We start from the raw sequence: 26,955 nt of genomic DNA on the forward strand, positions 1-26,955 counted from the left end.
GACACTGCCTGGCCCGCCATAAATTTCCGACTGCCCTGTAATGCAGTTGGGCCTCAAAATTAGAAATAGTCTGGCTTGTGTTAGATGCACTGAAAAACGTTTATGATTTTGTTTTAAAAAAGTTTTGAGATCAGGTAAAGGACATACCCATATTAGGAACTGTAAATATCTAAATTTTAAGGCAACATAGTTTAAAATTCCTCAATTGTTAAGAGTTTTTTTTATTTATGAATTTTTATTTTTAAAAACAAACCTAATTACATTTTTTTGTGTGGGTAATTTACCAAACTGGCAAGTTGAAAGTCCATTTTCCATTTCGTACGGCTTTCAATTAAAACAAAAAGCAGAGAGCCAACAAACATTCCGTTGCCGAGCATGGCCTGGCAATTTGGCCACGACCTCGTGCACCGGCAAAGTTCAGGCCCAGAGTGGCTAATTCCGCGACACCGCGCCGCCCCGATGGCAGCACCCGATAGCAAGAGCCATAGCCACAAGCTTTAGCTGCAGCCCCAGGAGGAGCCACTCTGGCCGTGAGATAATCAAATGTTGGCCAAAAAGGATTGCACTCACTTCGGTTGCCGCCTGCTTGCCTGGCTTATTGTTCTGAGAAATTGTTATTAATTGAGTTGTACATTGCACCTGGCAAGCTTCGATTTAAAAAGAGTATTTGTTTTTTATCTTCTGCCCAGTGGGTGGCCCTTAAACATCGGCCATTGACATACTAAATTGCCGGGGTCCGCTCATTTGCCCAATTTAATTTGGCCTGGCCATCAATAAGCTTAGACCAGCTAGCCACGATCTCGTCTCATTTGCATGCCCGTAATTTATGCTCATCAATTAGCTGATTAATTTATTTGGCGTAGAGCGAGAGCAGAGCATCATGCTCAAAACGCTTGTCTAATTAGACAAATGCGCTACATTAATGTCGCCTCTGACATTTATAAAGCGTGGTTCTGCCGCAGATCGGTAATTTTTCACTGGTTTTCTGGTTCCTCTTTCTCTTTTAAGGTGCCTTTTCGGGGGGTTTGGTAAATCAATTAATGACCGCCTAAGAGGGGTTAAATTGTCTGTAGGATTAACTCCTAATGTTTTGACATTCAAATCGAATTATTCATTTTAATTGGGATTTTTTCGTTAAAGTCTCTTAGGGTAAGATTATAAACAGATGGGTAAGAGACTAGGCCAAGTTTCTAAAATGTTAAAAACTTGTTAAACAAGTTGGAAATTTGACTAGCTGACACTTACTACAACGATTTAAAATAATCCATTTGATTATTTCCTTCTCCCGAAATAATTTTTGTTAGTATATACATTCCTTAGACTTTCTCTCAAACGTTTCCCAGGTCTATTAGCCAATCAATTCCCCACCTAAATTAGTTTATAATGTTGCTTATAAATGCCACTTGTCCAGCAAGACGCGGATGTGCCTGGATCTTGATCCAGTCGCAGCGTGTTTCTCAGCGGCAATCTTCGCCTGTCGCTGGCGCAAGGGGAAATGAAAATATTTTAATTAAAACACAAACTAAACGTTTACTGCTGGCGATGTTATCCGTAGCATTTCATACAAATAACAACGACAAGTCTAACCTGGCTACCAGTCGGTTGTGGTTTGGCTCCTCCAGGAGCTCTGCTGTTGCTGTTGCTGCTGCGTGCAACAAATACGGCAAATGTTGCATGTAACAGCAGCAACATGTGTCGCACAGCGCCTATTTGAATATATATCAAATCAGTTTCAGATAATTTTCTATAACAGCTCGACACACAGGCAAATGGACGAAACATTTGTACGAGTTCGTTGTCTAAGTCTTTCGTTTTGCGACCCATGTTGCTGCAGCTCCTGCTGCTGCTGCTGCCTGCGAGTGCATATTTTACGCGCTGCATTGTTGCAAACGGATCGGGCCTGGAAATTAAGTTGTTTTGCATAAAAGCGCCATAAAAAGGCGCAGCCGCGGCAGAGGCAGCAATTGTGATTAGAACGACACGACAGGCACGACATGCGACATATGAGACGATGCATTTTCTGCCGTGGCAGTTACTGCTGCTGCTGTTGCTTCGATTGCTGTTGCTGCTACGGCTTTACATACATATATGGCCAGCAATTGTCGGTCGAAAATTGGCGGCTCAACACGAGCGACGTATGTCATCAAATGGCACTGCCATTAGCGATCGCCAAAGAGATCCTCGAGCGGAGGTTCGCGTCTCGTCGGTGGCAGCTTCCTGCGGCCAGTAGGCAAATGCTAGACCCAGCTCCTGAAACCACTCGCAGCGGCAAACTATTATCAATTTAAGTTGGCTAATTGGTTTCAAATTTATGGACCTGTATTTGATATTTATGTCGTCTACGAGAGTTGTGTGCCTCGCAATTTCGCCTGTCTGCCGGCCAAGAGGCCCTGGCTATGTGGCTGTTCCGATCCGATCCGCAGCGACCGTCGCTGCCTTGGCATGCTGCAAACAACGTAATTGGCTTTCAATTTGCTGCAAATTGTTGCAACAGCCACGACAACGGCGCAAAGAGCAACCGAGAAACATATTTAGATTATAGACGGATAAAGTTTATGTACGTTCTGTTCTGGCCGAACAACTTTAGCTCGCAGCCCAGGCCCGCTGGCCCGTTTCCTCTTCTTCGTCTGTTACCTCCGGTCGGTTGACTGGCTACCCCTTTCCACCATAATTCCAATGAGTTATATGCCCATCATGTGCGCTCCTTGGCCCTTCAAAGTTGAAAACGTATCGCGCGTTAATTAAAAAACAGCAACAACCACCGAAACATCAGCCGAGCGCTTGGCAGGAGAAATAATACAGAAAAAAGCGCCAAAAATGCCGCTAAATTTTCGCTCGACTGCAGCGGTTTGAAAAGGGCGGCTACCAAAGTCCCAGGCCTTGGATAGCGCTGTTCAATAACTAAATAAAACACTTGAGCCGCCGTACACTGAAAGAAATTTCCATAAGTTATTTAAAGATTATATTTATACCCGTTTTACTATTACTATTTCATCTCTTTAATGACTGTGAAAAAAATGTATTATCTTTTCTACTAAATTAGACCTTAAACTCTCAAAGTCTAAAGCCAAATGTTAAATTTTTTTTATGTGGAAGGCGGAATATAAGAGAACAAGAGGCAGCCACAATCAAGCGAAAATTCCTGGCATTTTCTGCTTCATTAACAACACACTCATACACCAGAACCCGGCCATTTCGTTTTGTTCGAGCCGAGTTTACCGCTGACGAAATTTACGCACGTTGTGGCAAACCCCCGCCACCTCTTCAGTATCCGTATCTGAATCCACTCCTTCGGGCCTTGATCATCCGCTGAGCTTAGTTTTGTGTGTTTCGGCTGGCTCTTTTTGGTATTTTAATTAGAAACCGAACAACGCAAAATGCATTGCTCGCTGGTCGATTTCGCTTTCTTTCCTTTTGGCTTCTGATCTGTTTCGCCAGTCTCTCCATTTGAGTGCCGATCGGATGGTCTTCTCTTCGGATTCGATCCGTTGTAGTGCCCAACTTGCATTTGGTTTTCACATTCAATTAGCGCATATTTCAAATGCGATCGCCGCAATACAAACCGAACATATTTCAGTTCGATCCAGACGAGTCCAAATGACAGGAAATGATTTCGATGGAAAAAGAGTCAAACAGTTCATAACTACCTTATAGCCCATTGGAATTTTCAAAGGACTCGAAAAATGTTTTAATGTTGAATATAAATAGTGAACCCGATTAAGTTTAGAATGAAAAAGTGAAATAAAAACTTAAGGGTTATAATATTAAAGAGTTACTTACCGAAAAATGCTTTAAATATTCCAAAACTAAGAAATGCCTTCAAATTATTATCTCTTTTACTATCTTTATTGATATTGCTTTATTGCTTCTAAATCAAAGTTAATATAATAAATAAATATTACTACACACATAGGTATAATACAATACAAAATCGTTTGAATCTTACCCGGGGTTACACAGCTACCTAACTACGATCTTAATTTCAAATTATTGCGTACAATTGCAAACAACTTTTAAAGTCTAACGCGTTGCGGCTGGTTCTTAGTTTAATACTAGGATTCTATCTATAGACAAAATACAATAACGGTAACTGCTAATTTACAGTATTTACAGCTTATACATCATATTGAGCGCGTCGATCCTAAATGAGAACTATATACAGCTTGTGCTAGCCAAGGAGTTGTTTTATCTTTAATATATATATTTTTATATACTTTTAAATGAATGTAAATGCGCGCCTGGGTTACACTAAATATCACACTGTGTAGGATGTTGCTTAGCGAAGAGAAGAGTTAGGAATTACATTAGCTAACTTATATATTTTGGATGACCACATCGATCTGGCTCTGCAGGAAACACCTTTAAAATTCAAAAAATCAAACTCCGTTAACTCGTGCTTATAGAGAACTTGAAGCAGGCAAATTAAGTGTATTTATACTTGTATTCCCAAACTCTAATGCCATTAAACTGGTTTCGACTTAGGATAAGATCAGGTATACAAATAAATTTGCTCAAGCCGTGGCCATGAATGGCTTGATTAACTAGCTAATTTATTTCTGTACCCAATCTTACCTAAATAGTCTTGAAGTTAGGTTAGAGAGTTTTCTGCAGAACCATTTCCATGTGGAATACCCTCTAAGCCTAAATCGAATCCTAGTTTTAATTACTCTACTAATGCACTTGGAAATCGCGCCCGTGCTGTGGCAATTGGAACTTTGAGCTGGCTGTGGGCGGCTGGTTGGTTTCTTGATTGGTTGTTTGGTGAGATCACGGCTAAACCATCACAGTGGTGGCAAGGACATCGGTGCCCTCATCGCCCGATGAGGGTGGCATGGACTTGCAGTTGATTGACCGCTTGCCAAAGTCCTTTCGCGGACTGTCCAGCGAGCCCACTGTGTTCTTCCGCATATCCGAGTTCTGAGTTTTATGCAGCAGGATCTGAGAGCTTCGCTTGTGTGCCTGCTTAAGCCCCGTACTGGAGTCCAATTCCCTCTCGAAATCGCAGGGCGGGAATAGTGGCTGTGAGCGATGCAAAGCGGAACTACTCGCCGCGGAGGCAGCCAATTCCGGAGCGGGATTCAAACTGAGTTCCATTCCAGTTGTCGCCCGCAGGGAACTCGTGCTGCCCTTCAGCGGATTCGTATACCGCCGCAGGTTCTCTTCATTCTGCAAGTTATTCGACTTCTCCTCCTCGTGACGCAGTGCATCCAGGGAGGGAGTCAGGTTCATTCCTGAATTGGTGCGATAAGCCAGACGCTGTTTCCAATACAGACTGATGAACACAGAGAATCCAACCAGGACTATAAAGATGCCGCAAAGCACTCCAATCAGCAGACTGTGGCTCGATCCATCAGCCACTCGGGCCGTTTCCAACTTGACCTCTACAATAGAGGTGAGAGCAGCCAGCTTGGCATGTTGCAGCTCCAGTTCCTTGCGACGCTGGATGCCATTCAACTGCCGGGAGCTCAGGAGTTCACCCAGCAGGCCCACTGCCACCGGCAACTGGGGATCATTCAACTTGCTGGAGGACTGGAAATGAAAAGTAGAAAATTGCGGTTAGAGTAAGTTTTGGCAATATTTATAATGTAAGAAAGAGTTTAATAAACTTGTTAATAACCATTAAAAAAATGTATAAAAATATTAATTTCAAAGTATATATTCTTAAAGAATTTTTAAAGCACTTACCACAGTTAGTTCAACGGTATCATTGGTGCCCGTTTTGAGATCGCAAAGCACCATGAGTGTGCCCTGCTCCTGTGCAGAAGGACTTGACGGCTTGTTGACCAACTGGGCTGCCAGAAGAACCCTCACCAGAGAGCAGAGACCCTCCACCGATGCACCCTTGCCCACACGCTCCAGGGCCAAGAGGATGGTGAGCCGGGCGCAGTTCTCGTTGACCACGGCTTGATTGGGCCAGCAGCTGGATTTGGCCGGCAGACTGGGCGGAGCAACCCTTCGAGATGGTTCCAGAGCTCGACAATCTCCTCGGACATTGCAGGGCGGAGAAAGACAGGTTTCACTGAGTGCCGGAACGCACACCTCGTGTTGCTTGCAAACGCCGGAGAGATTCGAGGACTTGGAGAGTGGATCCACCTTATAGCAGTTGGGTAATCCACACCAGAGATTCGTGCAACGGGACGTGCCATTCTCACAGACACAGGCATTGCAATTTTCGTCCTCATCACTTCTTCCTGTCAGTGCAATGTCCAGCCAATTTTGACTTCGGTTTAGGGCAGTATATGGAGAGATGGTATTGCTCACGTTTAAGCATGCGGACTTAGGGTCAGAGAGCACTATGAAAAGAGATTGAAATATAATATTATGTAAGCCAATTTTCTCGAAACTTGAAATAAAAACTTTCAATATAAATCTGTACTTACAAATTTCACATCGCACTCCATGACGTCCTGGTGGGCAGATGCAGCTGTAACCGCCGATGCCATCGATGCAGGTGGCACCTCCTTGGCAAGGCTGCGGCGAGCACTCGTTTACATTGATACGGCAGTCCGGACCGGAGAATCCCTGGGCGCAGACGCATCGGAACCAGCCTGCTCCTGACTCACAGGTGCCGCCATTGTGGCACGGTTGTCCACGGCACTGGTCAATGGCCTCGGCGCAGAAAAGACCAGTCCAACCGGGCGCACAGCGGCAATGCGGCTGCAGAGCCTTATCCGCGGCTCCGGGCATGCAGGTTCCACCATTCTGGCACTGACCGGCATAACAGCCTGTGGCGCGCTCCGAGCAGCGTTTACCTACACAGAGATAAATAAAAAAAAATTGCTTTAGGAATACAATAAAACCTTTTTTTAAATTATTTATCCTTGCAACATAGACTTCTGAGAAACAAAAGACTTAGGAAACAAACTTAGTGGGAGCTAACTAACTGGTGGAAGTTAATAGACCCCTCAGTTATTAAAACTATGTAGAGCTTTCTAGACAACCCATTTGTATGTGCCAATTCGGCTTTTACAACTTCAAACGTTGATCGTAGTTTCTAGCAAAAATAGATTTCCGAGAAACGAAAGACTTAGACAACAAACTTATTGGGAGTGTGGGAGTTTTATTTCATAGAAAGAGGATTGCCATGACCGTTGGCTTGGCTCGAACTAATTGAAAAGTAAAAGTGTGCCGACAAAGATCGATGTGGTACTGTCTGTATCTCTGTCTAAACTGTGGCCGAATCTATTTTCATTTTCTGTATCTGTGTCTGTGACAAAAAAGCGAAACGCGTGAAATATGCAAATCGCAAATTAAAAACAAACATAAATCATGGCAAAGGTTCGGCCTAGCTGCGGTTGGCCCCCCTCGGTGATTTTGGCTGCCACATGTGGCAAATACATTCGCCGGCTACGAAGACTGCGACTAACGCGCAGATATATATTTTTTTTAAAAGCTTCGCGGCTCAGCCGCATTCGCTTCAATTTGAGGCCGTAATGACTGCCGACTTTCAATGTTCAAATAAATGCGACCGACTCGATCGTGTGTGTGAGAGCGTAGCGCTCTTAACGTGGCCAACACTCGTCTCGCGCCCATTTAAAGCCCCCAAGCGTTGATAATGCGCCAGTCAGTCAGTCGGCTTACAGCAGGTTTTTATGCCCTCTCGGAAGGAGTAGTAAAAACTACTTAGTAAGGTTGTAAATGTTAAGGGGATGGATTATAAAAATATTTGTTTTCTGAATAACTAATTTAGGTTTTTAGATATATAGTCATTGACTGATTTTTCTAGAAATTCATATTAATTTTAAGCTATACTCCTAGCAGTTTGATTTTAAGAGTATCTTATCCTTGGTAATACATTATTTTCTTTAGGATTACTTTCGCTAATCTCCGCTAACGACCTGCCTGCCCCAAGGGTATTTAGGCACCGACTTCGGCACTTCTTTTGCAGTCTGCACTTGTTGCAACGCTTTGACGTTCACTTTGGCGGCCTGGCCGCTTAAAGCGCACCCGACTCAACCCGGCTCAGTTCGCCTCAGTTCAGTTGAGCTCATCTCAACTCAACTCATCTCATCCCGACGCGACTCACCTGTCCAGCCCGACATGCACTCGCATGTAAAGTCGCCGTCACCGTCAAGGCAAATTCCCCCATTTCGACAAGGATTCGGCGAGCATTCGTTGAGATCTGCGGAAAGTTAATGAGTTTGCCATCTTTGGCTGTGTATGTGGATTACTCACTGTGCTCGCAGAAGGTGCCGGTGTGGCCCACATGGCATTTGCAGAAGGTGCCCACGTCGCTCATCTCGCAGCTGCCATGCCCGCTGCAGGGCAATCCGCTTGGCTTGGTCATCTTCCTCGTGGTTGTCGCAGAAGTGGTTGTTGTCGTCGTCGTTGTCGCTGCTGTGGCAAGGCTGACATTGGCGAAGCAGCCCTCTGTTGGATTGGGGGACATGATTAGGCTTATTAACGCTGGGTTACACTTTGGGAAATTTGTTGATATAACTTGAAATATTAATATTTAAATTCAAAAAGGAATAAACGCTTCTATCCCTTAGGTGCAGTCAAAATATTTGAAGGTATTGATAAATTAGAAATTCTTCAGAAATTCAGGAATTTAAGCTATCGAAAGTTTCTTTATATCTATAACTATTTTCCAAGTGTATGCCCGAGGAATCTCGCGTCTCTCAAAAGACGACAAAAAGCTGGCAATCTGCGATTGATGAGCTTAATGATGTCTTCATCGGGGTAAGATCGGTTCCCATGGCATCTTGGAGGTCTTGGCTATTTTTACTCACCGTTGCAGGGCGGCTGGGAGCAGAGCGGACGCAGTTGCTCACAGTGTTTACCGGCGCGATCTGGAGGACAGTGGCAGTAGTATCCTTCGGGTGTATTAAGGCAGTGACCCTGAAGACAAGGGGATGGAGTACAGTTCTCCTTGGCCTCTTCGCACAGAGATCCTGAATATCCTAGTGGACAAATGCAGTTGAATTTGCCCACCATGTCCACGCATTCACCCCCATTCCGGCAGGGTGAAGTGGCACACTCGTCGATATCGATCTCACAATCACGACCTGTGAATCCTGGGGCACAGGCGCATTTGTAGTCGTTGACCAGGTCAATGCATGTGGCTCCATTGCGGCATTGGCCCACACAGTCGTCCAGGTTCTCGGCACAGGTGACACCACCCCAACCTTCCTTGCAAATGCAGGCGAAGGAACCCGGCTGATTGCGGCACTCCTTGGCATTAATGCAGGGTCCAATGGCCATGGATGTGGATGCCACCGCACTGGTCAAAGCAGCCAGTAGAGCAGTACTGCTCAGATTACTCCCAATAATAGCAGTAGCCGTAGTAGTCAGCAGAGCATTCGCAGCCACTCCGGCAGAATGCGGCGCCTCGCACTCGTTGACGTCCACCTGGCAGACATCGCCATGCCACTCCGGCGGACATTCGCACCGAAAGCCGCCGATTAGATCGACGCAAGTGCCACCATGCTCGCAGGGACCCCCGGCGCATTCATCGATATCTGGAAAGGAATGAGGGGAAATTCAAGCAGATTGTTAAGTGCCATCCACAGATAAAATGCAAGCACTGAGAAAAAATGTAGAAAATAAAACGAAATCAAGTTCTTCCATTAACTAATCGCAATGTCTATTACAATATTCTTAATTAAATGGTTAACATCGAGCGTGGTCGGAGATTATTAAAAATTTTATTAAGTTAATAATTTTATTCGTTAACGACAACTATTGAATATTTTTAGACTTGATTCTTGACTTTAAGAACCACTTAGTTGATTATAATTTAATGTTGACATAAGAACTCATTTTCTCTCGGTGAATGTGTTGATTTTGCTGTTGAGCTCTCGAGTAGCAGAAGCCTGAGCAGGTGGCTCTTAGCCCGGGCTCAAGTCAATGAACTGACTGGCGGATGGGCATGGGTATTATTGGTATAGGCAGTTTAAGCCTGCGTGCCTGTCTTATCGGTTGCCTGAAATCTTCAGGAGACGATGCTTCCTTCTCTTTACTCCTTTTTCCCCCTCTTTTACAGCAGCACGCAACTCATTTGTTTGTTTTTTTACGGAGGGTCTGATAAGAAGGGCACCCCAAAATAAAGTTCTGACCCTTGGCTGGCCATTAGCCGCAAATAGGGTCAGATTCTTGATCAGCTGCAGCTTGGGAAACTTTTAACTTAATTAAGCTTTTATGAAAATTCATTTTTGGAGATGAAAGTCTTGATTATTTCCCACGACATTTGGAAGGTTTGTTAACAAGTTTTATGATTGGAGTCTAATTTGTTACTTTAAAACTAAACAAAAAAGTTACATTTGTATCAAAACTTAAGTAAATTGTTAACAACTTCAAGGCACAATAATAATACAATCAAACCATTGAAATTTCAATAAATCAAGTCGAGTTGTTGCCAACTATTCAAGTCCCTTAATTGGCATGCCAATGTACGTAAGGCAAAAACTGGCAATACAAATGTTAATCCTTCAACGCCGACTCATTCGTTTTGGGAATGGCAACTCAATTAGCTTACGGCTTATTGCATTGGCCAGCAAATAGTTTCTGGTGAATGTGTCGGTCGTGCTCCAATTGGAATGCAAAACCGAAGCAAACCGACCAAATTCACCGGACCACCGTGGCAACAACAATCATAATAAACCCAAAGCCGGCAACAATAACAGCCTGTGCGTGCTACGTTTCATTTCATTTCATTTCATTTCGCTACAGTCAAATGCGTGTGTGCTCAATTGCATGATCGAGCGGCAACAGCAACATCGTCGCCCAACAGCAACACCAGTGTACAACGGCAACATCTACCAACGAGCAACTTGGCCAACTTGCCCAGACAAAGAGCCATATTCAGCTGAGCTGTGGCTAATCGCGTGCTGTGGAATAAAATTAAATCAAAACTCACTTATTTCGCATGTCGGTCCTGTCCATCCGGCTGCGCAGCCGCAAGTGAAGTCTGGGCCAAGTTGCCCCTGCAGCTGCAGGGAGCCAACGGATCCTAGTCCCAGAAATAATCCCGAGGAGCTGCTTCCATTCTGCGACTGCCCCTCCGGGCGCAGATGATCCAGGCTGCGCATCGAGTTGCGCCGATTTACCGATCTGCCCATGCTGCTCCTGCCGTACGTTGTCCGATACATTGACGTTTGCGTTCGGTTGGTTGGCTGCAAAGATAACAGGTACACTCTTCAAAACATATTCTATATGTTATATAAATATCTAACCATGAAATGAATATAACTTGGTTCTAAGAACTAACTTCATACATAAAACTTTCTGCTGATATTAAATGAAAACTGCCTTTTACTCTAGTTTCTTTCAGTGCCGCGTAGATGAATGCAGGATGGGGGGCCCATCCAGAGCGTATTAAATTATTTTATGGCGTTGCAAAAAAGTGCATAAATCTGGGACTTACCTTGAGCGTGCATGTGCCGCCGTTGCGGCAGGGTCTTGTGGCACAGGGGTGCTCCACGATCTCGCACTGCTCGCCCGAGAGGCCCTCGGCACATGTGCAGCGGTACTTGTCCGGAGCGGTATTCTCGCAGGTGCCGCCGTGTCGACAGGGTTCATGGGTGCCGCAGAAATTTAAATCTGTTCAGGGCGAAAAGAAAACTATGAGATATGTGTACGACAGGCAGAGGCATCGATATTATCGATGATACCCCCTTCCCACTTTAAGTCCCCATTTCCACTGGTAATTGCCAGGTAACTTACCTTGGTCGCACAATATGCCACCCCAGTTGGTATCGCAGACGCATTTCCAGGCGCTGCCGTTGCAGGAACCATGTTTGCAACCGGGATAGACCATGCACTCGTTGCACAATGGACCCCGCCAGCCAGGTCTGCATCTGTGGATTAAATCGAAGTTTTGATGAGTCTGGGTCTGCACTTGCTGATTGGTAAATGAAGCATAGAGGACCCTAGTCAAAAGGTTAGTTCAAAGTTGAAGGATTCATGAAGCTTGGGAAAAGATTTCCCCCAACAAAAAACTATAACTCTGATTGCAAAATGGAGCCTTAAAGACCTTGGCCGAAAGGTGATCTTCTTTTAGATCTGGATCTTGGGAAAACACAGTCCAGAAAAATGAAGATGAGACCGATTTGTAAGCATAACTTTGATTACAAGATGAGGCGTAGAACCCCCAGCTGAAAGGTGAGCTTGTTGCATGGAAGTATATGATAGCATACAGATGATATCTGCAGCAGGGGAACAGATTTCACCATAAAAGAAGAAACTTCACAGGAAACTGCTTCCTATTTGCAAGCAAAAACCCAATGGCTGAAAAATTGTATACCATTTTCAAAAATAGCTTTAAGAGTACCTGTTTTAGTTAAAAATTGTCTGTTTAATGTACTGTAATTGTAAGTCAATCCTAGAGAACATCGAAGGTTATCTGCATCTTGGGAAAACATTCGCCCATTATTCATCCGGCGATTTCGACTCTGGTGTTTCCTTACATTTCAATTTGGCCTGGGAACGCATTTGGCTCTGGCCAACCACCGAATTGGGTCACTCTGAACTTTGGCCTTGATGCATCAAATGCTAAGGTGGCAGTGCAGCCAGTTGGCCAGGCCACTTCTGCAATTGCCGTTCCTGCTCCAGCTTGGGGCAAGAAACTGCGATTTTATCGCCGCAACACGCCAAAGTGCAGTGGGATCAAAGTTAGCCTGCCGGGGCATCCAGTATCGAGTTATCGCCCGGCGAGGTGCTAACTCTACAAGCTCTGGGCATCACGTCATGCCCGGCGATAGTCGACATCGCCGTTCGATGTCGGTAATTTATGATTTCATTAAAACGGCAGCCTGTTGTTATCTGGCTGCAAATCTGCTGCTCTGGCTCTTCTGGCCGGGCCAACAAATCGCAAATGGGCCAGCAACGTGCAAACAGCAAAAGTAATTTTTCTTCTGACTTATAATTGTTGCGGCTGGAGCGGAAATCTGCTGACTTTTGATGTTTTCTAGGCCACACTAATTATTGCTATTTAGAATCAGGACGAGAGGAGGTGGACGGTCTGGACTGGAGGATAGGATGCCTGACAGAGCATCATGATGCAGTCGAGAAATGCAATCATGGCCGTTGGCTCACGTATTCTGTGTTACGCTGGAACATTAACAACGGCAACAACCACTGTTGCCGCCGCTGCTGCAACTGCAACAACTATTGCTGCTGATGCGGCTGCTGCATCTACTGCAGCAACTGCAACAGGAACAACCGAAGCACAAACGTTTTTTCGTGCTGCAGTCATGGGACTTGGAAGTGCACAGAAAGAAATGTATAAGATCGTGTTGTTTTACAAAGAAATAATACCATAAAGTTGTGAAAATGTAATACACTAATATTAAACATTGATAACTAAATAGTTTAAGAACTAGTTTTTTTACTTTAAGTAACAAAAATGTTAGTTCCCATAAGATCTTTTGCTTTTTTACAGTATATTTAAGTCTGAAGCTCTTGCTGTGCCAGTCGCTCCATGTTGCCATCGTTTGAGCATGACCGCTCCTAAGGGGCGGACTGAAAATACTAACCAAGAAAGCGGAGCAGAAGGAGATGAAGTTGGATGAGGAGGAGGAGTTCCTGGCCCGATCAGCATTTGGCCATCGTGCGGGCGTTTGATTAGCCTGCTCTCTCGCCGGGAATCGCATCGGTACTGGCACTTGATTGCAGATTATATGCCTGGTTACAACTTTATAGCACTCGGGTTATCTCCCAAATGGGCAGTTACCGAGTGTGAACAATTTAATAAGGAATGCGGATTGATTGGGAAATAAAACGATTGGATCAATGGAAAGAAAGTTGCAGTTCTTTTCCGTACGTAAAAAAAGTGATATTTGGTTGAAAAAACTACAGTTGTAACCCCATAACTTCGTCATTTTTCATCCAAATTCAGTTCTAACACCTTTCCTGTGCCACTTTTGACTTATATAAAAAAGTTGTATTCACAGTTTCACCCATTTCAAAAATGGAATTTTTGCCAATTTTTCGCAATTTTGATGATGGTACCCCTTACAAAAATTTCAAAAATCGAAAAAAAAAATTTTTCGTAAAATAAAAAAACCTTGAACACAATTCGAATATAATGAAAAATAGTTTTCGAAAAATGCAATCCTTTCCGATCTACCATTAGTTTTGGCTGTGATATGAGCTATGGAATCTCAGAAATTAGCCTATTTTTAAAAATCTTAAATAAAAAATAATGCAGTTACTAATACGTAAGCCCCTAGACATTTCTCATCACTGCAATCGCCATCGACTGATTGGCATTTTCCTGAGAGAAACGCTGCCAACTATTTCACACATTTAGCCTCGAAAAAAAGAGGTGATGGGGAATAAAAAGTCAAAGACTGTAAAAAGCGCCCCATGTGAGCACTATAGAACCCATTTCTCTGCCACCGATCTCGCGCAAAAAGAAAACCACTCTCGGCCATTATTATAACTGTGCGAGCGAGGTGAGCCTGGCTGTCAATGGTGTACCGGCGACTTCGAGGCCAGGGCCATTAAGCCGGCCCCAAAGTTAGTGGCCATATGCAAAAAGTGTCATAATCACATCGTTAAACGGGGTGGCAGGGGGTCGTAATTACAAGATGTATGGATAAAAGTAAAGTATAGAAAAAAACAGGTAGGTTTCGTAGGTAAGTAAGCTACTTACTCGCATTCACCCGGACGATCGCACTTGCCGTGGACGGGGTCGCAACCCGTTTTGCAGATGGCCTCCTCGCAGTTGACGCCCTGCCAGCCATTCAGGCAAAGCTTCTGACCCTCGGAGCCGCAGGCATAGTGACCGAACTGATCGTCCCGCGGACGGCAGAAGGTCGTGCAGGTCGTGTTGTAGTAGGTAACGGCGCATTGCACCCGGACACGGTAGGTGATCCGCGCGTTCCGCCCGATGTGGTCCAGCGTCTTCCACTCCGGCGACGGCAGTATCACGCCCGAGTATGATGTTTCCTCAATTAACCTCTCCGCATCTGCATTTCATTCGGTACGGAGTTGGGTGTTGTTTTTGTTAGGTTTGGGATTCCGATTGGAGGCGAGCGTGGCATGACAATTGTTGTCGTTGTCGTCCGATTCGTTGTTGGTGGCATCAACGTTGGCGTTCCAATGGGACAGGAGGCATTTGGGGAGATGGGATGTGGGCAGGAGAATTTAGTTAGTTTGTTGGCACCATTTCGGGCGCTTAAGGGTACACTCAGAGAAAATCAATTTACATTTTATATAAACGATTGATCGTTGGTCTTACTTTTACTCGAACAGCTTTTATATTTGAGTTTTTCTGAGTGTACCTTTTTGCGTCTTTACTTGCTAATTAAGCCAAATGCCTGGCTAGCAAACAATAACGAGCAGCGTGCAACAAGAAGCATGCAACTAGCAACTTGCAACAAGGGGCTGTGGTAACGAGCACAAGTCTGCAATTGCCACCGCACTTACCTGGATAGGATGTGTTGTACATATCCAACGCCTGCAGTATCAGCGTAAACGACTTCTGTAATTGAACGTGAAAAGAGGAGGAGAAGGTGGCATTTAGTTTGGAGCTTTCAAGTTTGACTCTGCGCTGACGCTAATGGACAGTTTAATCTCAGGCTGCCCGCCATGCAAATGAAGACAACGCAACGGCCGACGAACCAAAATACAAAAACACAAAAAAAAACAAACAAGAAACCAACAGACAGATGAACAAAGCGATCAGACAACAAACAAAAAACAAAACAAAGCGAAGCAAACCAAAGCTAAACACTTTAATTTCACGCAGGAGAAGCGGACTTTCTAAACAGACTTTACTTTGGCCATGTCCATGTCGCTGTCCATGGCATTGCAATTGGCCAAAAACAAAATGCGAAAAAGCAATGCAGACACAATTCTCTTTGATTTTTAGATTTGTTTTGTTCGAATACTCTTTTGGGAAAGTTAGTCAGTTTTAGCAAAAAGTTCAATAAGATGGAAAGAGATTATGTACATCATTTTTCCAAAGAAATAAATCAGAAATGTTGCCTCATCATTAATCTTCTTATCATCAATCTAAAATAATAAACAACTTTCACACAAATTATACTGTTTAGTTAATTCAAAGCCACTAATATAAAACGATTAATTAATTTCCCAGAGCATTCCCAGTTTCGATCTACGAAAGTAGGAACTTCTTCTGATTTTTTCCAACTTCTTCTTTGCATGGGTCTATAAAAAATTGAAGATTCGCTGTTTGTTGTTGTATTTTCGAGCGGAGCGGCCGTAGAAGATTTCTCGTTGGGCAGAAAGCAATTAAACGTCGACAATGTCTGGATGCCGCCGCTGGATGCCAGGAAATGCTCATTTAGCAGTGGGAGGCAGTCGCCAAGTCGAGGTCCGATGGGCGGAACAGGGCAGGCCAAGGGGATTCCCATGTAATTGCCTGGCGACGCGACACTAAATCAGTCCAAAGCAGACATTGGCTAATTGCAGTCGGATCAACATCAGCGAGAAAAAATATAACAACTTGACACAGTTTACAAATCCATCCAACCATAAATTGACCACCCTGACTCAAATTTCCATCTCCATTCAATTTCCACGCGTTGACAGTATCGCTGTCATTTTACGTTCTGTTCCGGGCTCGAGCTAAAATCATGATCCGTCTGACTATACGGATATATATGGCGCATGGCAATGCCAGCGGAAGTGTATCAATTGAAAATGGCGATGCATTTGGTTTTGTATTTCATAAAAAACGAAATGCCAGACATGAAAGAGCCAATGGGAGCAGGTTTTAATCTATATATTAATAACAAAGATGGAGACATGCTATTTTTGTACAGATTTGTACAAATTTTCTCTTTTCAAGATTTCGAAATCAATCAAATCAAGTGGCATTCAGCGAGACAATTCTGAAGTCAGTGAATTGGCCACCGAAATGTTTACACAAAGTTGAAGAACCTTGTCTCCGGTTAAAGTACTTTCATTAATGGAAGCCCATGGGTAACCAAAAAGTGTTTCATCTCGAACGAAATATGTTTTGTGGAGGTAGCAAAATGGATCAAAAGCCCACAGAGCAAAACACACATTTTATTTGGGCAGTCATTCATTGATCTTGAGCGAAAAGTGGAACTGGCACCACAAATACCACTCGACAACGTTCAATGGCTGCGCACGCGCACTCCAGATCTTCAGGCTTTTGGAACTTGGAAAATATTGTCAAGTGAAATTCGTTTGGAGCTGTTTCAGGTGGATGTGGATGGGGTTGTGGATGAGGTTAGTAGTAGGAGAGCGGTACCCTAGGTGAAGTCGGTGTTTGACAGTTACATCGAAGGCCCGCCGATGTTATATGTTATGATGTGTGCTCTTGAGGCCGGGCTCAAGTATTTCCTAAGTCATGTTTATGAGTCTTAACATGCCATTCACTCAATCAGCAGCCGCAGAAGAAGTCATTCAATAAAAAGTGGGACAATTGCGACCATATCGGCAGCTCTTTTTACTTGATTTTTGTCTTTCGTTTTTTTGAAGATTTTCATGAGTTTGTGAAAGGCTTCTTGAGGGTGCCTCACAGTCAGACTGGCTTACTGACTGACTGTCTGCAGGCGAATATTACGCTGGCTGGTATGCAGAATTTGCTGGGTTTCGTTCGCTTTTCAAAAAGGTACCCAGTAACAGTTTTCAACTCAGTCACATGTGAGCTGAGTTTGGGGAGCTGAGGAGCTAGCTGGGCGAAAAAAAAAGCACTGGCAAAGGCACAAGATTAAAGCGAAACCAAAGCGAAGCGTAACGTATCGCCATCGCCATCGGCCGAGCGACAAGCGCGACAAGGTAATGTTCCCACGAAACAGGTTGTCCGCACTTCAGGCCACGACTTTGCTTTCGGTCGGGGAATGGGAATGGTGGAGGCACACAGAACAGGCAGGCCAGACGAAAGCCCCAAGCACCAAGCCTCAAGTCACAATCCCCAAGCCCAAAACCCAAGACTAAGACCAAGACCCAAGACCAAGACCCGGCTCTGACGCATGCCTTCTCCCCCGCATCCTCCACAGCCCCCACATCCCAGCCACAGTTGCCCCTGCCTAATGTAAACGACGGCGCATGCGCATGCCGACGTCGGCGTCAACGGTGACTGCAAATTCTGTTGCACTCGAGAAATAATTAAATTAATTTGCTGTTCAATTACATAAATTCTTTCAATTTAAGACCTAAATTTAATGGAAAATTTAAAAGCGTTTTAGAGCAAGTATAGTTTAATGATTAATAATAATGATAAATATTAATTTAAAATCTTTTAAATAGTTTAAATTATTAAAATTGTTTTTGATGAAGGGAAAAGATTGCTTAAACTGATGTTGGAAGTTTTAATATATTCCCAATTTAGCTCCTGATTATTATAACCTTTTTGTCCAAGTGCTCTAACGTACCGATCGCAGTCGTATTTGTTTGGACACCGACCTGGCCAAGGCGTGTAATTGTTAGCCAAGTTAGCTTTGAACACCGCCAAAACAGCAGCTAACAACCGGCAGAACAACACCCGTACATAACAACGAAATAAAACCGAGCAAAGGCAAAAGTTTAATTCAATTCTGCGACTACACCCAGTCAGGTTACATTTTTACCTTAACCGAGTTAAGAGCCGACCAGGCCACGTTTATTTTATGTTTTCTCGGTTCGTATGTTTTCAGTATGTTTCTGTATTTTTTATTCCTTACCATTTTGGCAGTCATAAGCCCGCATTATGCTCACTTAATTAACCGAAAGCCGCTTAGGAGTTGCCCGGCAAAGAAGTTTAAAACATGAAACACAATTTTTAATTGCTTTTTTCGGCTACTGACGGGAGAATCTCCGCGGAGGCACAAGATGATGATGGGCTGGCCAAGGGTTTTTAAGTGACTTGGTCGAGTATGAGTAAGCCGCTTTTGGTGCTAGCCTCTGTGCCTTGGAATTTTCACGCTCGATGAAACCTTCGCAGCCCACGCTGGAATTTTTGGTCACAGGAAGTAAACTAAAGAGAGAGAGTATTCGCTGTGGAAATCCCCACATAGACTATGCCCCTCTGATTTTTTTTTCTTTCATAAACACATTTTCTTATCAATCCGGCACGAGCTTGGCTCATTCACATTTCTGTTGCCGGCTCGACCTTATCGTTCAGTTCAGCTTGGGTGCTCTCCAGGCGGAACCGAGCTATCTAAAGTCGAAAAACAATAATGAAAGCCCCCCACAACTGCGACGACGAAAAAAGAGAGCTCGTGCCAAAAGCGTGCGTCTTACTTGCTGAGAGAATAGCATGGGAATATGGTTTTATATGGCTTATGGGAAATTATGCACTTACCGTCCATCGAAACGTAAAGGGCAGCACAATGGCACCCACACCCGGATCGCTGAGCACAAAGCTGGATCCACCCAGTATCTTGGTGGTGGCGTTGCCAAATGAACAGCCCGTGGATATGCTGGCACCCTGCTCCGTGGTCTGGTACTCCTTCAGGCACAGCCGGAATGCCGTCGTGCATGGCGAGCAGCCTGAAATTAGAATTCCAGCACGGGTTATCACATTTGCGAATATATGTATATAGTATATGGACATGCAGACTTCGCTGCCACAGAAAGATTGCATAATTGTCGGGGATCGTTAAAAATATAAGAGAATACATTAATAGTAGCGAAAAAATATGCAGAGTGCAAATTCTGCTGATAGTCAAAGAGCCTTGACCGTCTATTTTGGGGAAGCAAGATAAAGAATATCGAAGAACATAAGAATCCGGATGGATTCCACAGAGAATTTTGCATTTTTATTTAATATTTTAAAAATTTTATAGGAATAAATAAGAAAATATAATATTTTAACAAGCAAAACATTGTAAAGTTTACAAACTTGTAACCATTTTAAAAGTCGCAAGAAATCAAAAGTAAAACCGCATTTTTAACGACGTTTTAACTTTCTTTGACAAGCGAGAATCCCATAAAAAATCATACATCTCACAGTTGGTGCTTCAATAAAGTTGGACATGGACTTACCTATCGTCTTGGTGGCCCTTAGTTCCGCTGGCATGCCGCAGCAATAGCCGTTGAGTAGATGGCTGTTGGTATTTGAGATTTCTAATATTTCCAGCTCGAAGTTACCAGCTGCGGATATCTGTAGTGGAGAACATAAACAAAAAATTATCGAAAATGCCAGTACATCAGCAAAGCAACGTAACGAAAACAAGCACCCCGAGATCTCAAATCGTTCAAATCAATCATGACCCATAACGAAGTGAATCCCAAACCGATACCCAATCCCCCATCCCACTATTCCTCTCCTTAGTTAACATTCCAAATCGAATAATATGCTCAACACTTTATGGATCTGATTCGGCTGTGATCCCAGCTCGTTCGCTGGTTGTAAAAGCTAATAAGCCACCTAGGGCGCTCTGATTGGGCTGCGGTAGAGGTTTTAATTAAAAAAACAAAAATAGATAGATCGATACAAGAGAGGAAAATCAGAAGACCGGAGTGAACACCGTAAAAGTGGTAGGCAAATGAAAGGAGCCTGATAAATCTGGCAGCAAATGAAACACGAAAATAATGAGAAATATTTTCCCCAACAAAAGCGGCTTAACTGTTCGGTTCGGCTCACTTAATCAAACGAGATATCCAGCAGTTTGTATAATTTAGAATGCCTTTGTGTGCCAGCTGGAATCCGTGGCAGAATCCGTAGTTGTAGCCTGAAGTGGCCACAAATCACGGGCCCATCGATAGGAGCATTTGCCATAAAATTAATAACACATTAGATCGCCGCTCTCTCACTCGAACGCTACTGACAAATGGCACATAAAGTTTAACTATTCTCCGGCAAATCGCTTATCATATTTTACCCAAGGAGCTCTTGCCTCTGGAAGCTCCATCTTGGCCATCAACTTTGTATTTTAGGGTTCATTACCAGGCGGCGGATGGGTTCTGCTTCGCGGAAAATATGCTAATGAAAACTCCTGGCCATCTCGGAACTCCTGCTTTTATGGTTTCATATTTCAGTGAATTTATTGTCATGGTCTTTGGTAGCTGGCAGTGTTGATAAGTTTATTAGAAATAAATTGCAATTTAGCCCGGGCTCTTTGGCTAACGGCATCGGCCAGTTTCGACTCACCTGCAGCTGCAGATAAAGTCTCATATAAAAATGAAAATAAAGGCCGACAAAAACCAAACTTCAGCTTGAAGCCACATGCATTGTTGATCATGCCATAGATCAATCAAATGCAACTCCCTCCTTACCCCTCGCCATTCTCGGCCAGTTTCTGTTTGGTTTCTCTTAACGTTTTCTCGTGATTTCCTTTTGTTTGGGCCTCGTCTCTGAAACTCCACTGCAACGCTGACTGCGACTGGGACTGGGACCTCAAACTGATTGGATTCTTGGCTCGACGATCGAGAGATGCCACACGTAACCGGTTCTGGCTGCTTACTATTTATTTATCACATTTCTTCGGGCAGTGCTCCTCATTCATGGGGCAGGTGCATCCGCTAATATTCCGGACAAACTTTGACGTAATCAATTCGATTAGATAAACCACCAGAAATGCTTAAGGAATTAGTGCTGCCCATATGGCGCCACATGTAAAACGGAGGTAAGGTAGGGAAAAACGGAAAGCTTAATGAAGCCGACACACAAAGTTAATGTGAAATTAAGTTTTAATTAAGCCTGCAGTTGGCAGGAAAACAAAACGAAACTTGGCCATTAAGTGCAGGCAGATCAGCAACGTGGGAGCTCGTTTTGCCAGCTCATTTCGGTTTTTTGGCCTTTTATGCATATTTCGCAGTCCGTTTAATACACAGCTTATGATCAATAAATGTCAGCTCAAATGAGAAAGATCTTCTCTGGCTTTTTTTTCGGTATCCCTACTTGGCAGAGTAACTGGGTTAATTTCAACTGACATGGGCCCATGTGAACCCAGGCGATATGATCGCAGAATCGGTTGTCCGGTTGACTGGCTTAGTGGCTGCCTGGTTTTCCCTGGAAGTCGGCCATAAATCGCCGCTACAAAATATTTAACTTTTATTTACTTCATTAACAACTAAATAGTTGCAGTGGGACCGCTCTGGTCCAATGCTGCTGCCGGCGACTTTTATCGCCTCGCTTACCCTAAATCAATGCAATCCCCTCTTCCAAGTAGATAAATGTGTGTAATCAATTTGATTGCCCCACGGTCGGCATGGTCTTCTGGACTGGAACTGGGACTGGGTTCTGGGACTCGCATGCTCTTCGGATTCTAATGTCTGACTCTTGAGATCAGTGGCGTATTAATCAAATTGTTGTTTAGGCCCCCCTCTCGGACCCCCCCTTAAACTCCCTATAACTTTCCGGCCAACGATTAATTTTTATGTATTTCTGAACCGTTGGCTGCCGTTGGTTCTCCGACTCTGCCTCTTTGCCTGTTTAATTGCCGCTCGGGGCATCTCCGCTGGCATCTCAATACATGTTTAGGCACTTTGTGTAACACTTTATGACGGCTACACCCCGAAAAGACGAAAACACAGCCAGGGCCTCGACTACCGTTGCCATGTGGGAACCATTTCGGAGAGATGGTTTTCGGCGATAGAACGGATCCACTAATCTGGCGGATCACTTTTCGAGGGGTCCTCGGTGCGATCCTATTAAACCTTTGCCCGGAATTCTTAGTCAGAGACTTTTTATAGAAACCGGAGAATGGCTTTATTCAAATACCAGTTTAATGTTTGATAGTTGGGGATAATATGGACTAAGTGCAGGTATCAAATTGCTGGAAAATTGATTGTGTATGGCAATAAAATTACATTTGATTACTGTAAGCCCACGTTAACAACTTAATTTTCCGAGGAAGCCTTCTTTAAGAGCCTTAAAAATCATTAAGAAAATGTAATGAAATGTATCTAAATGTAAGAATTATTAGGGTTTTTTAAATTTATGAATACAATGTATTATTTCCTTAAGGAACTATTTAAGAATCTCTCTTTAGCATATTGATTTATTTTTGATTTACTGCTGTGAGAAAATTCCAGCGTAAAAAGCTCTCATTAAACACAAGTCTTTTGGATGCTGAGTTGATAAATCACTCAAAAATAAACCCAAATCATCATTATTTACGTCCCCCATCAAAACTTTGCCCTCAGCCATTTGCCAATTCACATGGGTTGAATCAACTTTGAGTTTTGGTTTTGTTGTATATTTTTTGGCTTTTTGTTTCTACCGAGACACTACACCCGCATGTATTTGTATCTGGGGCTTTTTTTTCGATTATTGCTTTTGGGAAGTTCGATCTTTTTTGCATGTTGGTTTGCTTACCTTATGGACTAACAGTATTAAAATTAAAGCAATTAAGTTGCAGGCAGACTTTAATGACCAACAATCGCGGATCGTCGATGGCAGGGCAGTGATTTTGAGTTCCCGATGCCTTGGACGCTGCCTTTTTGTCGCCGTCTTTTTGGACATTCTCAGGCTGTCTGCTGTGCCTTCTGTTGCTTCTATTGTTGATTCCGCCAACGATGTTGGTTTTCGCCGAAAATGTTTCCTAAACATTTTGTACATACTGAGGGCGTTTGAGAGCGTGATGCTGGTTGGGATCTAGATGGAGTTTTTTTTTTGCTTTTGTCGATTCACTTTGTATTGGCACCAAAAAACACAAATGTAAATTCGCTGGGCAGCCTTAATTAGCCCATGTATGCAGATTTTTGTGTGCCTTTGTCTAAGTTTCCACTACACTTGTTCTATATGGCGGCACTGATCGTATTCTGGATGCTGTATCATTTTCTCCACTCTGGCTTCGTTTTGTTTTGTTTTGTTGTTAATGTTGTTATCACACAATTATTTATTATTTATATGGGCTTTAGTATGTACTTCTCGTTTGTTTTGTTCACACTTAACACTTCCACTTGATGATAGGCGATGATGTTGCTGTAACAATTGTCGAACGAAATGGAATTGAAACGGGCTGCGGAAAATCTATTTCACTGTGCATCATCAACGCTAATTGACACGCAGTTACAGTAGCAGTAGCAACATCGCAGCTAGCAGAAGCACCAACAGAAGCAGCAACCGCAACCGCAGCAACAAGTGCCACCAGCAACCGCAGCAACATTTACTTTTGCCAGACCGCAAAAAGCGGCAACGTGCAGCAAATGCAAATGCAATTCAATTTATGTTAATTTAACGCTGTTACTGGTGGTTACTGCTGCAGTTTCTGCTGCAGTTGGTGCCGATGTTGCTGCTGCTGCCATGGAGCCGTGTCTTTGGCCACAAACAATTTGCATCTTGTGCGCATATTAATTTACAGATATTTTCACTCTTGTCCACATTACTCATTCTTCCCTCTCGCCCGTGGCCTTTGGCCCCTCATCCCGCCCAGCTTCCTCCTGCTCGGGTGTTAATTGTCCATTTAATTAAGTAATTTGCTTGGGGCCTCCTCCCGGCTTTGGCACGAAACGGAAGTCGTTGACTTTGAATCGAAACCCAGATGCTGCCGCTTTTGCTCATGCTGCTGCTGCTGCGGCTGTTGATGTTGCTGCTGCAGGGCATGACCGGAAGTGGCTTTTGCAAGTGGATGATGCAGCTACCTCCCCGTAACTCTACATACTTTCACTCTCTACTCTTTGCAATTTGCAAAACGATGAATAAACTGCTAAAGGCTTTGAAACTATGGCATACCCTATATCTACTATTTGTAGTTTAAAGTTTATGGTTATTTCCTGATAATTCTCCTTCTTGACATACTCTGATTTATCAAATAATTGTGCAAGCAGAATATTCTTGACTTAAACGATCTGAATAAGCTGTGGACCATGGTAGATCCGTAATTCATAGCATATGGGAAATCATTGAATGTGAGCCAGTGCATGGAGCATTTTCCTCGCTCTCTGGATCGTGGGCTTTCCCATGCTCGTACCACCCATTCAGAAGCTTACTGATTTCACTATCTCTCTTTTCTCCCTAAGCACAGAACAAAAATAAGGTCTTATCTTTATTAGAAATATTTCATAAATTCTCCGAATTCAAAGTTTCTATTTATTTTATTTTTAAGTTATTGTTTATATATTCTTATTTCCTCCCTTTTAATGTCTTTCATTATCAATTAATTTTCTTAGGAATTTCTTTCTGTGTGCCCATTATTATTATTTGTATTATCGCCGTGCATTATGAACTAGTTGGGTCTGTTTTTTTTTTATTCTTTCTCTCTTTCACTTGGCATGTTTCAATTCCACTTCGTAGACCGTGTTTGTGTCCCTGTTTTCTGGCTGTGTGCGTTATCAATGGAGCGCACTGTGGCCACCGATTCCCCCGGAATGGGGCACTCGTTTTTGCAAATATTCACATTGTTTGCACTTTTACTTTTCGCCTTTGATTGAACACAATTTTTACGGCATTGTATTTTGATATATATTAATGTATTGTATTTAATTGAAAGGTATTTCCGTTTTTCTTCGCTCACACGATCTCAGGCTCAGGAGAGTTAATCACATGAAAACACACACAGAAAATGTCGGCTGATTGTCGATCTTTCGATTTGCTTTTCTTCCACCGAGCATTTCAGTTGATTGCTCTTCATCATTTGTTGTAATCAGCAAGCAATTTAATTCGATTGCGGCACATTTAACACTTTCACAATTGTTGTATGGGGTTTATGGTATGAGTTTGGTTTGGTTATGGGTATGGGTTCACACAATAATCCAATTCGAGGAGGGGTTTTACCGTTGACAGAAAAGAGGGCTCATCACCGCTCAAAGCACGGCGTTCGACTAAACGCGTTAACCGAATCCTGCGGCATTTCCAGCCCTCGAGCAGCATCCACGGGGCGGAGCAAGTCACGCGAGAGTACTGCGTTGGTACTTGGTGGTTGTCTGTGGACTTAAGAGAACAGTGGCTTGGTCTGAACCACCGAAACCGCTTCAAAGTGGTGGCAATACACTTCCGCTGAGTGCTGCGTGCGCTTCAGGCTTCGAGTAACGACTGATTGCCGCTGGGCACAACTTGCCGCCGATCTGAGAGCTTAACTCACCGACTGCTTCTCTCAATAATTCTCTTTGGAGAAAACCAGTTTGCTCTTCGGGCAGTGCTCTTTAGCGAGCCGCTGATTGGTCGTACGACTGTATATAGCCCCGGGGCCCGGAATCTGAATCGGAATCGGCCGTTAATGGAGTTGCTGCCGCTTCGGCTGCTGCACGCATGCGCGCCCGAGGCTCGGAGCTGCCGTTTTTTCTTTTTTTTTTGTACGATTCCAACTTAATTATGTTTATAAGTGCATTCTGTGTGTGCTCCAGATCTAGTAGCTCCGAGGGACTGGCAATTAACACCTAATCTACAGGAGCTCTCCCACAATGTTATCGTTCAATATGCTGGGAACCAGGTCCCAAAAACCTAGCCAATTATTAACCCCACAGACAGAGCGGCGACTTCCATCCAATTATCTGCTGGCCGAAAGTGTATAAATCAAATTTAAATGCAACTGGCCTATCAGCGCAGCCAAAACAAAAGACTTAAGCAACAAACTTGGCAATTACATGCGGCCAACAAGACAGGCGGCAGCATCTTTGTTGTTGCTGCTGCTGTTGTGCTGTTGTTGTTAGCGGCTCATATTTCTTGAGGCGCATATCTAAATATCGAATCATGTTGCTGATTTTCCATTGTCTGCCCACCACAACTACTGCAACAGCAACAGCAACAACCACAAAAACAACAACAAAAACAACAACAATTGCTGTTGCTGCCTCAACAACTGCAACAACACATAGTAAATCTCATTGTGCCGTTGTGACATGACTCTTGTTCGACAATAGATAAAACAAATTGACTTGGTGTGTGCCCAAAATGTCTTCTCTAGTCTTCTGCCTGGCCATTTGGGTCTCCATCCTCTATTTGGTGGGCGTACTGGGCAGCGGTCTCCCAGCTCCTTTGTCATCTTTTTCTGGCTGGGAGAAGAAAGAAGAAAAAAACTGCACTACAATGCCCATTATCAGCTTACATATCTGCGACAAGAGACCCCAGAGCGGCAATTGTACGGGCAACTCAGACGGCAAACGGCAACGTTGTCCAAATATGTTGCAAGTTGGTGTTATTCTTCACAC

General features: G+C 43.7%; 1 protein-coding gene across 1 annotated transcript; it reads right to left on the bottom strand.

The window, feature by feature from the left end:
- Positions 1–3,824: 3,824 nt before the first annotated feature.
- Positions 3,825–25,828, bottom strand: LOC108115871 (protein serrate). Its single transcript, XM_017227502.2, has 15 exons — positions 25,583–25,828; positions 23,183–23,791; positions 19,906–20,023; positions 19,223–19,410; positions 15,373–15,427; positions 14,597–14,912; positions 11,665–11,798; positions 11,366–11,541; positions 10,859–11,114; positions 8,733–9,461; positions 8,176–8,370; positions 8,027–8,122; positions 6,381–6,752; positions 5,686–6,293; positions 3,825–5,529 (listed from the first exon to the last, which is right to left on the bottom strand). Exons 2-15 carry the CDS (start codon positions 23,423–23,425, stop codon positions 4,774–4,776), a joined length of 4,242 nt encoding a protein of 1,413 aa, XP_017082991.2. The 5' UTR covers positions 23,426–23,791; positions 25,583–25,828; the 3' UTR covers positions 3,825–4,773.
- Between the last annotated feature and the right edge of the window lie 1,127 nt (positions 25,829–26,955).

The sequence above is a fragment of the Drosophila eugracilis genome, unplaced genomic scaffold (assembly GCF_018153835.1).
Source record: "Drosophila eugracilis isolate 14026-0451.02 unplaced genomic scaffold, ASM1815383v1 contig_367, whole genome shotgun sequence".
In the NCBI taxonomy this organism is placed as follows: domain Eukaryota; kingdom Metazoa; phylum Arthropoda; class Insecta; order Diptera; family Drosophilidae; genus Drosophila; species Drosophila eugracilis.

What these genes read in the sequence shown, in the direction of transcription:
- LOC108115871 (XM_017227502.2), bottom strand. Translation starts at nt 23,425, where the DNA reads ATGTACAAAATGTTTAGGAAACATTTTCGGCGAAAACCAACATCGTTG. An exon ending in GTACAACACATCCTATCCAG is followed by an intron (nt 14,913 to 15,372) that starts GTAAGTGCGGTG and finishes AATGAAATGCAG; the next exon opens with ATGCGGAGAGGTTAATTGAG. An exon ending in TGGCATATTGTGCGACCAAG is followed by an intron (nt 11,542 to 11,664) that starts GTAAGTTACCTG and finishes CGCCCTGAACAG; the next exon opens with ATTTAAATTTCTGCGGCACC.